The following is a 12353-nucleotide window of genomic DNA, read 5'->3' as shown; positions in this document are numbered from 1 at the left end:
GATCTGCCTCTAATGTCATCGTGAAAGAGACAGATTCCCATAGCCAAACATTATCTCATAGTCACAACTTCTAACACAATTAAACGTTTCTTTTGCTAAATCACTAGTATTCTAACCCTCAAATGTCTTCCATTTATCAACACCTTTGACTTTTGGAGGAGAGTTAAACACACATAGAATCTCAGAGAATATAGGATTAAAAATGTTTGCATTAATGTATTTGATAAAGTGATCAGAGGAAGATTAAATTACAACATGTATGATGTGATATTACAATAAAGCCCCCAAATTATGCCAAGGTGTATATAACATAATTGGTGATGGGCTCCCGAACTTCTTCTACCCCAGCCCCTGCTGCTAAACATGGGTGCAGAGGCTAAGGCTTTCTCTTCTGGGTAGGGTGTGAGGTGAGATAGAGAAATAGTAGATGATCCAATCTCTGGATTCCAAGAGCCAGCAGAGGGATCCCCATGTCCTCGTGTTTTTCTGGCTCAATTTTCCAGATTCTTTAACTACAAGTTTCCTGAATTCCATGCCACACTGTCTTGGAGTGCCAGTCAGCCCCGAGATGGGGCGGTGGGAGTGGGGATGGGGAGGTAGGGGGATAGGCGCGAACTGAAGCAGGACTGTGTGGATACATGGCTGGAGACTTACTGCTGGGTTGGCCAGCTTCAGCCGGGCCATCCCATTAGCCTCACAGCAGCACAACTGTGTCTGTCACACAACTGAATTTTTAGGACTCTGAGCATGGGGTTATGGAGGTCTTCTTTCACTCCCATTTTGCTGTGATATTTAGAACTACACCAGGTAGGACAAAGTGAAGCATAAGTGTTGATTTATGTAAGATGCATAACTTGAGACATTGAGCAGCACGTGCTTTCCTGATTTTCCCCAAAGCCGCCTTTTCCAGTGCCCTACTTCGTCCTTGTGTCTGTGGGTGGTTTTTGCTCTTGCCCTAGGGGTTCTCAGAGCTTTAGCAGAGGATGCAGGTGTGATGGGGGAGATTTAAAGGTGGCTGCATTCCACTAAGCCTCCCACCAACCTTGCCTATAAAAAGAGGCTGTCAGGGAAGTTACATGAGGAGGTAAATCGTGCAGTGCCGCGGGGGCTTCTTGCCTGGGGATGACGCGCAGTACAGAGCCGCGTTCCTTCTCCGGTCCGTGAAGATGAGTTTGTGCTATTGTCTGCAAGGAGGACAGTAGAGGAGTGACTTTGGTCCAGCTCTACTTGGGAAGGAGACAAGACTGCCATGCTCCATCCACGCCCTCCCACCCTGCAGTGTGTGTGATGTGGAGGGAATCCAGAAGGTCTGAGGCAAGCTGGGGACTAGACGGGGGAGCGCGCAGACCTAGAAGCACACTTACACCAGCTGCAGCCCATGTGGGGAGCACTCAGGAGACCACGGGCTCCCTCAAGGCCGTTCCATGATTTGCCCAGTGGTAAGGGTATCATCAGTCATAAGGTACGGGGAGGTATGTAAGCTGATGAGACCTAGAAAACTGAATGCTCCTTATTGTTCCACTGGAAATGGGGCCGTTTCATCCCTCAAATTTCTCTTCTTTTGCACTGGAGCTGATGTATCTGCCTTGTGATATTCCCAAAGGTCTTAGTCAAGTGGAAGGTACAGAGGGAGAAGCTTAAAGATGGAGCCTTGTTCTTGAATTATGAATCTAAATTTACTTGATTAGATTGCATTTAGCACAAGATATCTAGAACATCTAGACTAAACAGACAGGGGGATTTGAGTTAGTAAATTAAAGCAATTCTAAACATAAAGCTGTATTTTTGTAGTACTAAATTTTAGCACTATTCTATTTGTGAAATATAATGTCAAATATACAGGGGGAAAGAAGAGAGTGGACTCTTTCATTCGTACACAGATTTCATTTCACCTTCCCAAAAGGAAACGGACGCAGTTAAATCTGTGGACAGCATGAGCTGAGCCTCACCTTGCTCACAGTAGACCCCAGTGGTTCCCAGTGGACAGTGACAGGTGTATCCATGAGGCAATGAGACACAGGTTGCTCCTTTGCTGCAGTGGTGTGGGGGGTCATGCTCAGGGTTGCAGGTGGAAACTCTCTCCGTGCAGAAGGCTCCTTCCCACCCACCAGGACAGTTACAGCTGTAGGATAAGAAAGAAGGCAGCGTGATTTGGGCCCCTGATGGGTATACACTCGTGTATCCGCTGATGTTAACTTGGCAGTTTTGCCTGAGGTTCCAAGACAGAAAAGATGCTGTATACGAAAGCCAATTGTGATTTAAACTACCAAGATTCACATTGTCAAAGGAAAGAACTAATAACTGGTTATGGGATTACTGGACTCCACATTAAGGATTTTAAAAGGTTCAGCCTGTGGAAATTGAAAGAAAATTTTATGAGAATAATTTCTTTGGACAAAACAGCATTATAAGTCCCTCTTCCCAACCCCACTCTACCACCCAGGGGGAAGGCTGTGGATGGAGTGGCCTCTTAACTTAAGCCTAGAAAAAAGAAGTTCAGCTTCTATATGTTCCCTGATACTGGGGGATGCACAAGCCCAGCTCCAGGGGCTGCAGAAGGAGCCTCAAACCCTTCCAGTGGTGAAGCCAGTGGTAGTGAACCAGGAAGGGGGCTGTGGCACTCTGAGTTAGGATCAGCTTGGGGACACATAAAAGGGACCTTGTCCAGAGGGTATCCTGGTATCTGAAGGAACTGTGGCAGTAAAAGGCAGTCAGTTTATGGCTGGAGCAGAATCTGAGGAGTAAAGGGCAGTACCCGTTCTGAAGAGAGACTTTGTCTTGGTTTAGAGAGTGATATTGGGAGGAGCCTAGTAGGGGAGTCTCTGATGGACTCACCAAAGGTAGAGTTGACAGATAAAATGCAGGGCACCTACTTAAATTTAAATGTCAGATAAACAATAAATAATTTTTTAGTATAAGTATGTTCCATTCAATATTTGAATTTCAGCTAAACAATATTTGAGATATACTTAAACAGAAAAATTACTTGTTTTTTATCTGGAATTCAGATTTATCTGGGTGTCCTGTACTTTTCTCCCTAAATCTGGCAACGTTACAGTAAGGGCACATGAGGGAAAGGGTTAGCTTTAAATCCCTGCCCGGCACACAGAACACTAAACCATCAGGTAAACAGTGTGAGTCAAGGAGGCCATTCGAGGATGGTGTGGGTGCAGAGCCAGAAACCACTGGCCCAGGGAAAGACAGCAGCAGGAGATCACACCTCCTCCTGAGACCTTTCATTCATGTGATGAGCCCTGGCTGGGTTTAGGGTAATAGCCTTGAAGAGTAAAGTGTTATTAGTAGTTTGAAGTGGACCTTTTGAATTAATGGTTGAGAGTGTATTTTTAAATTAAAGAGTTTATTAGTCAAGAGAAACAGAAAGTTCAATGGACCTCCCCATGTTTTAATTCAGGACCAAGAAAAGGATGACTCTATGAAATATGGCATGGGTATTTTGATAGGGAGTGCATTAAATTTGTAAGTTGCTTTGGGTTGTATGGCCATTTTAACAATATTAATTCTTCTAATCCAAGAGCATGGATATCTTTCCATTTCTTAGTATCATCTTCAATTTCCTTTTTCAGTGTTTTACTGGACATGGGGCTGTTTCACCCCTCAAATTTCTCTTCTTTTGCACTGGAGCTGATGTATCTGCCTTGTGATATTCCCAAAGGTCTTACTTAGTCAAGTGGAAGGTACAGAGGGGGAAGCTTAAAGACGGAGCCTCATTCTTGAATTTCAGAGTTTTCAGAGTATGGGTCTTTCACGTCCTTGGTTAAGTTTATTCCTAGGTATTTTATTCATTTTGATGCAATTTTAAATGGGATTGTATTTTTACTTTCTCTTTCTGATAGTTCATTTTTAGTGTATCAAAATACTCATGACATTTTTCACAGAACTAAAGCAAATATTCCTAAAATTTGTATGGAAAAACAAAAGACTCCAAGTTGCCAAAGCAATCTTGAGAAAAAAGAACAAAGCTGGAGGTATCATCTCCCAGACTTCAGACTATACTACAAAGCTACAGTAATCAAAACAGCATGGTGCTGGCACAAAAACAGACACATAGATCAATGGAAGAGAATAGAGAGCCCAGAAATAAACCCATGCACCTGGGGTCAATTAATCTATGACAAACGAGGTGAGAATATATAATGGAGAAAAGACAGTTTCTCCAACAAGTGATGCTGGGAAAACTGGACAGCTACATGTAAAAGAATGAAATTAGAACATTTCCTCAGACCATATAAAAAAATAAACTTAAAATGGATCAAAGACCTAAATGTAAGACCTGAAACCATGAAACTCATAGAAGAGAATGTAAGCATAACACTCTTTGACATAAATCATAGCAACATTTTTTTTGGCTATATCTCCTAAGGTAAAAGAAATAAGAGCAAAAATAAACAAATGGGACCTAATTAAGCATAAAAGCTTTTGCATAACAAAGGAAACAATAGACAAAAATGAAAAGACAACCTATGGAATGGGACAAAATATTTGCAAATGTTATTACCAACAAGGGGTTAATATCCAAAATATATAAATAGCTCATACAACTCAATATCAAAAAAAACCCCAACCCAATCAAAAAATGGCAGAAGACCTAAATAGACATTTTTCCAAAGAAGACATATAAATGGCTAACAGGCATATGAAAATATGCTCAACATCATTAATTATTAGAGAAATGCAAATCAAAACCACAATGAGTTATCACGCCACACCTGTCAGAATAGCTATTAGCAAAAAGACAACAAATAACAAGTGTTGGTGAGGATGTGGAGAAAAGGGAGCCCTTGTGCACTGTTGGTGAGAATGTAAATAGTGCAGCCACTATGGAAAACAGTATGGAGCTTCATCAAAAAACTAAAAATAGAACTATTATATGATCCAGTAATTCCACTGCTGAGTATATATATCTGGAAAAAACAAAAAGACTAATTTGAAAAGATACATGCACCCCAATGTTCATAGCAGCACCATTTACAACAGCCAAGGTATGGAAGCAACCCAAGTGCCCATCAACAGATGAACCATAGTATTTTTCCTTTTACATTTAAGTCTTAATACTTCTGAAATTATTTTTTTGTGTTTGATATGGGTTAAAGATTCAATTACAGTTTTCCACATGGATAACCAATAGTCCTAACACTCTTTATTGACTTGTTCATCCTTTTTCACTGATGAGCCCTGTCCATTTATGCAAGGTCCTGTGCCTCTCCATCCTGTTCCATTAGTCTGTTGGTCTAATCTTGTGTCTTAATTTCTCCCACTTTATAATAGGTCTTGATATCTAGGATGGCAAGTTCTGCTACCCTTGTTCAGGGTTGTTTTGGCTATTCTTAGCCCTTTGTTCTTTCACATATTTTCCCATCAACTAGTCCCAAGTTCAATATAGGCAAATTTTCTTGCTTTCTTCTTGTTTTAAAATGGGGTTTATTTTTCATTTTTTTTTTTTACTTCGAGGGTGTACCTCTTAGGGGCCCCAGGCCTGTGAGCAGTCTCCTTAAAATTCCCCACTTGTGGCAGTCCTTCATTTTTAGGGCTGGTCCACTGTAACCTGTGTAGCCCTCAAAGGTAAATTCACACAGCCCCAAGGCTTTGACAGGAACTCGCAGCAAAAGTCAACTTTGACACCTATTTTCTAGACTCCTGCTTTCATTTCATATTGTTTTTACTTCAGGTAACAGTGTTCTGAAAATATACATTTTATATTTTATTCAGATTTGAATATTTTCATTTGGAAATATCATTCAGTATATATAATCTCCCATACTTTCACAAACAGAACTCCCTATCAATAAACTTTTTTAAAAAGAAATAAAACATAATATTTAGAAACATCTTTCTATATTTATTAACATCTACAACTTCATATTTAATGGTTGAATATTATTTCATTGAATTGATGAAATATACTTTATTCTCACAGTCACTTGTGAGATATTATGTTTTTAAGTTTTCACTTTCTACAAACAACACTGTGATAAAACTCTTGTAACTAAATCTTTCTGCATATCTATGATAATTTTCTCAAGATAAATTCAAATATTATCATGACTTCTAGGCTTTGGATACATATTCCAAACAGCCCTCCATAATAATTTTATCAATTTACATTACTAGCATCAGCTTATGAGGATGCCCCTGAAATAACAGGTTTGTATGTAATTGAAAATATGGAACACTTTTACAGGCTTATTGTTTTTTACTGACCCAAGAATCATTATTTTATTTCATTTTATTAAAATAAAAATGTTTTAGTGTCTGCCTAATTTTTATTTATTTATAAATAAATTTCACAAATTTTCACATATTTATCAAGAACATATTCATTTTGGGCAATAGACCTTAATAGACATTTCTCCAAAGAAGACATACAGATGGCCAAGAGGCACATGAAAAGATGCTCAACATCACTAATTATCAGAGAAATGCAAATCAAAACTACAATGTAGTATCACCTCACACCAGTCAGAATGGCCATCATTCAAAAGTCCACAAACAATAAATGCTGGAGAGGGTGTGGAGAAAAGAGAACCCTCCTACAGTGTTGGTGGGAATGTAAATTGGTACAACTATAGAAAAGAGTATGGAGATTCCTCAAAAAACAAAAAATAGAGCTATCATGTGATCCAGCAATCCCACTCCTGGGCATATACCCAGATGAAACTATAATTTGAAAAGATACATGCACCCCTATGTTCATAGCAGCGCTATTTACAATAGCCAAGACAGGGAAACAACCTAAATGTCCACCAACAGATGAATGGATAAAGAAGAAGTGGTATATATACACAATGGAATATCACTCAGCCATAAGAAAGAGTGAAATAATGCCATTTGCAGCAACACGGATGTACCTAGAGATTATCTTAGTAACTGAAGTAAGTCAGAAAGAGAAAGACAAATACCATATGATATTTATATGTGGAATCTAAAATATGACATAAATGAACTTATCTACAAAACAGAAACAGACTCACAGGCATAGAGAACAGACTTGTAGTTGTCAAGGGGTAGGGGGTGTGGGGAAAGGATGGATTGGGAGTTTGGGATTCAAAGATGCAAACTAGTATACATAGAATGGATAAACAACAAAGTCCTACTGTATAGCACAGGGAACTATATTCAGTATCCTGTAATAAACCATAATGGGAAAGAATATGAAAAAGAATATATATATATATGTATATAACTGAATCACTTTGCTGTACACCAGAAACTAAAACAATATTGTAAATCAAGTATACATCAATAAAATAAATTAAAGAAAAAAGAACATATTCATTACAAATTCCTATGTTTTCCTTTACTATTTGGCAGTCTAATCAAATTTGTTTCACCAAATTTATTTATTTATTTCTCTCTCTCTCTCTCTCTCTATATATATATACACATACATACATATCTATTTAGTATCTACTATGTGCATAGCACTCTGCCAGGTCATACGGATGGCAGGTGTGTCAGGTGAGGGCAATGCTCAGGGAAAGCACTGCTGGGCCACCTACACTGAGGGACCAAGTGAACGGCACAGAGAGGTGCTCCTGGGACCCTGAGACCAGCATGGGGAAGAGCTCGTGGGAAGAGAACATAATTAACAACACAGCACCAACACACTGTTAGACTTTGGTTTTAGGAGGAATTTAAAACAAAAATTCTCAACAGTTTGGAACTTAGAGGTGGAGGCATGAGGCACATACATAAAAAGGTAAAAAATAAACAGAAGTCTCTGAGGGATGTTGCCATTTCATTAAATAATGTGTTTAGATGGGTCATGATGAAAAAACATTTATATGCTTATTGCATTTGAGTTAATAGTTGTGCAAAAAATTTTGAAAAAGTTGTATGAAGTTCTCCAAAATGGAGAGCAACAAAATACAGAATTAACCTGTTATAGAATTACATAATGACTTTGATTATTGTTTGAAGATCACAAATAGCGTAAAATATGTAAAGGTCTTTTATATGAAAGTAGATTGTCTTACCAATTTCATAAAAGAAACCTCTCTAATGTCATTACCTTTGAAAATGATGATTGTACCATCTAGTGGTTCATTTTTATTTACTTGAAAAAAGAAAATTAAGAACAAAATTAGTCTCACTACCTTATAGACAGACATGGCAATGGTAAAATATTTATTTTACTATTAAGTAGATCTTAAATCACATTAGATATAATATAATACGGATGCTATAAACTTACTTGAAAATAATCTTTTCTAAACCTTGAAATTAATTCATTAACATCTGTTCCTTTAATCACAGGTTTACTACTCTTCCCTGAGGAAGATTGGTTTTGGAGAGGTATGTGTGTGAGGTGTCCACATAGTGGGAAAAGCATAAAAAAACAAAGAGAGGTAGATATTCATTCATTTAAAGAATATTTCCTATAATCATTTTTTACATGCTATGTGTCTGCCACTGTGCTGAGCAATGAGCCTTCCACAACACATAAGCCCCCATTCTTGACCTCATGCACTTGCTGTTTGAGAGGGGATCACATTTGTAAGCAGACAATTTTAATACAATGTGACAAGTGATAAAATGAATACTCTTGGAGCCCATTGGAAGGACACCTAAGCAACCTTAATGAGTTCAGGGAAGGCTGCTGAAGTGAGATTTGCCAACAAGAATGAGAGCATTGAGGGGGAGGGGCAGGAGAAGAGTAGGCTGGAGAAGGAGACTGTGGATAGCAGGCTGAGAGGGTTCAACCTGTAAGTGACACAGAGATATGCAGGGAGTGACCTGAATGATGAGCTATATTGAAGAATATTGACCTGGTATGTATAGGATGACCCCATAAATGCTCTAGTGATGTAGGTTTACTCTTGGTGGGATCTTACTGAGGTTTGACACTGTACAGTTTGCTTTGTGGGCTGTCAGACTCTGTAACCATAACTCAGTTCTTCCAACTGTTGAAAGCCTCTGCAGACAACCCACAAATGAATGGACTTGGCCGTATCCCGATTTTATTCACAAAAACGGGTGCTGGACCAGATTTGGCCTGTAGGCCATGGCGTGCTGACCCTACACTAGATCAGTAATTCCATGGGAGTAGAGGTCAGGGCTCTTTGCTCTCTGTTGCAGGCCCAGGACCTAAAGCAGTTCCTGGCATATTGGAATTTTTCATTGAACATCCTGGGAATAAATAAGTGACTGACTGAGTCATGACTGGTTTAGGGGGATAGCTGGATGCAGAGTCGCCTGGACAGGGAAATGGCTCTGAGGATGGAAAGGTTGACGGGGGTGTGAGAAGCACTTGGTAGGTGTGTTGGTACCTAGATGGAAGATTCTAGCAACAGAAAACGTTTCCGGAGCTCACCTGTGCCAGGCACTCTGCTTAGCACGTCAAGTATGTTGGCTCATTCAGTCCTCCCGACAGCCCTCCTAGGGGACTCCTGTCCTCATCCTCATATTACGGGGCAGGGACTTGAGGAACAGATCAGTAAGCAAATTACATGGCTGGTGATGGGAGAGGGGTCCACCACAACTGCCACTCTTTGTCTCTTAATCTCATGGAAGTCTTTGGGGTTTCAGGATTAAATGACTGAAAGAATATGGTGCCATTATTGGGAATAGGGACATTCGGAGAAGAATATAGCTTAATAGGAAAATATAAAAATCTACTTTTAGTTATACTGAGTTGGAGGTGAGAGCAGGTGATAATAGGCCTTTTTTCTCCCTTTAAGTACCTAAAGAACTGGCTCTTGAACTTGTTGAATATTGAGAATGTAAGACAGATTTGTGAATTAAGCAGAGCAGCAGTCAAAGGGCTAAAGCATCCACTAGATAGTAGCTAAGAATATAAAGAAAAACCCTGAGGAATCATTGATATTATACATAGAACTGTTTTTTTATCTCAGGTCCAACCCCAAAATGTTATCTATCCTCAATTCTTAATACATAAAGAACAATTTGCAGGTTCTTCTACCTCTAAACATGGAGAGATGATAACGCAGAAGAAAATGTTAGTCATATTCAACATGAAGAATTTAACTTTCTTGTAATTAGAAAATTCTAAGACTTCTGAAGTTTAGGATAAACACTGATGTATAAAAATTAATTGGAAATGAGATGATAGAAGGTTTAATATTCTTTGTTTTAGTATCACTTAAACATCATTTACTTGCTTACTAATTTTTCACCACAGAATGAGTGTCGTGCCCCACTCTATTTTATACCAGGCTGAATACAAAACAGAAAACATAGTATTGCCCCTAAGGACTTTATGATAATTTATTTATAACAATGCATTTATAAAATATATATGTGATACATGTAAAATATACTGTTCAAAGTTTATTTGGGCCTCACCTTAGTGCCAAACACCATTTTCAGTACTTTATATGTAGTAACTCATTTCATTCTCATATTTATTCAATGAGATAAATGTAATTATTAGTCCTCAGTGTGCAGTTGAGAAAGAGACTTAGAAAAGTATAATCACTGGTTACTGTACTTTTTCAGTTTACCCATCATTCAGATTCTAGTTGCTTTGGATAAGAGAAAGTCTTTTATACATACTGAGCCTAATGAGGGCAAAGTTTTAGAATTCTCATTATGAGATAAGAGCAGAAAGAAAAAGTTCTTGGAGAAAATTCACCTTGAGCTAGATCTGTAAGAAACTTATGGCTACAGATTTGTGAGTTCTCTATGCATAAGGAAAATCACAGATACAGCACTTAAAATGAAATCTATGTGGTGTGATACTAAAGCCATATGAATAATGGAATAAATGCATGTTGCTTAGCAATGGAGGAGCACATGGCCTGAAGGATTCCACTTCTGCACATATAACATATTTCTCTGAGATTTAAAGGAAAAGAGAAACATAGCTGAATCTCCTCCTCCTTAGACCATTTGTTGTATTGGATGGCCTCATTAATGTCACTTTACTTTCCTATATAACTTATTTCCATCTGAATAATAAGTTGGGAGAATAAGGTAAGTGTGATATGATGGATATCATTTTACCTGCCAAAATTTATTGGATATCAAAATGACGTGCTCAAAATTTGAGCCTTTGAAAAATATACAAACAAGTCCTAAAACAAATGGGCCTCCCTGTACACTGGAATGTGGTCATGTCAGGACTCAACGTACTTACAGGGAAGGGTGCGACCATCACTCTACCTGCTGATGTTACCCTATGGCCTTCCGTTCCTTGCTGGGGAGATCACTCACCAAACTCTTTGTTGATACTTCACGGAGTAAGAAGGATGAGATGAAATTACTCTTTACACACTAATAAAAGTACGGGCAGCCATCTGTGGGCCTCAATCCTAATGGTTCTGTTCTCCAGGTGTAAATGCCCAAACGTATTATGTTAACAGTTGGACTCAATTCCTCTTAAAGAGAGAATTGTCTTTAGGAAACTCTAGGTGAGCTGCTTGGAGTAGATGGTGAACCCTAGTTGCATTGATGTGAGCATAAACCTGTACTATAAAAAGAAAATAGCTAAATTGCTCTGTCCAAGACCAGGAGGGAAATTTGGTTTATTCTAACCTAGAGAGTCATTTGGAGCAAAATGAAGCAATGACAAGAAGACAAAGAGATGGGGTGGAATGGCCATGTATTCACTGCTATGGTGGGATGACCAAAACACAGGATGAGAGTTGTTTAGGTGGATATAAACCTTTCCCTTCTATATCTGTATGCATCCTGTCTCCCTGCACCAACATAAACAGTCTGATCCATCTCAAATTGTGAGTGGCCTTGTTAACTTAGTAGAAATCAAAGAGGTTGATTGTCACTTTTAGGCATACATCATCCAGAGTAGAGGCTGTGTGGGTGGAAGCAGGACCATGGAACCAGAGATGGCTTTGAGAACATTCACCTTTCTCCTGGAATCTGCATTAATCTTGGAAAGGTCTTTGGACTTTCATAGTTTATGCAGATCTCAAGGGTCTTATAGAAAGTGAATGACATCTGAGTTACACAAAAACCAAGAGAGAAAAGTTATTCCCCTTAAGCCACAGTAATAGGGAGGCTTGATAAAATCTACACTGAATCCTTACTTTTGACTCTTATTTTCTAGATACTTCAATATTAGAGGAACAGAAAGTAGGAATTTAATTTATAATTTACATCCTTCAAATAAGTTTTCTATAGGTGGCAGCAAATAATGGATTTACTTTGTTTCAACAGCTAAGAACTGAAGATGGGGAAAGATTGGAATAAAACATCCCCCAATTTTAAAGGTAGTTATCTATAACTGGTGCGATCATGAATATATTTTTTTATTTTATACCTTATGAATTTTACAAATTACACAAAATGTGAATTATGTGTACTATTGTTTTTTAATTCAAATGTATACAAAAGTAGAAAAAAAAAAGTATCAT

The 12353-nt window shown here is 38.4% G+C and overlaps 1 protein-coding gene across 1 annotated transcript in view; it reads right to left on the bottom strand.

Annotated features, from left to right (window-relative positions):
• EYS (eyes shut homolog) overlaps positions 1-12353 on the bottom strand; it is a 1768116-nt gene that overhangs the window by 45783 nt on the left and 1709980 nt on the right. The window contains exon 35 of the mRNA XM_036871239.1: positions 1950-2122. Within this exon, the coding sequence (XP_036727134.1) occupies positions 1950-2122 (173 nt within the window). The remainder of the gene's footprint in view (positions 1-1949; positions 2123-12353) is intronic.

The sequence above is a fragment of the Balaenoptera musculus genome, chromosome 12 (genome assembly GCF_009873245.2).
Source record: "Balaenoptera musculus isolate JJ_BM4_2016_0621 chromosome 12, mBalMus1.pri.v3, whole genome shotgun sequence".
Lineage (NCBI taxonomy): Eukaryota > Metazoa > Chordata > Mammalia > Artiodactyla > Balaenopteridae > Balaenoptera > Balaenoptera musculus.
This window is presented reverse-complemented; position numbering and strand designations above follow the sequence as displayed.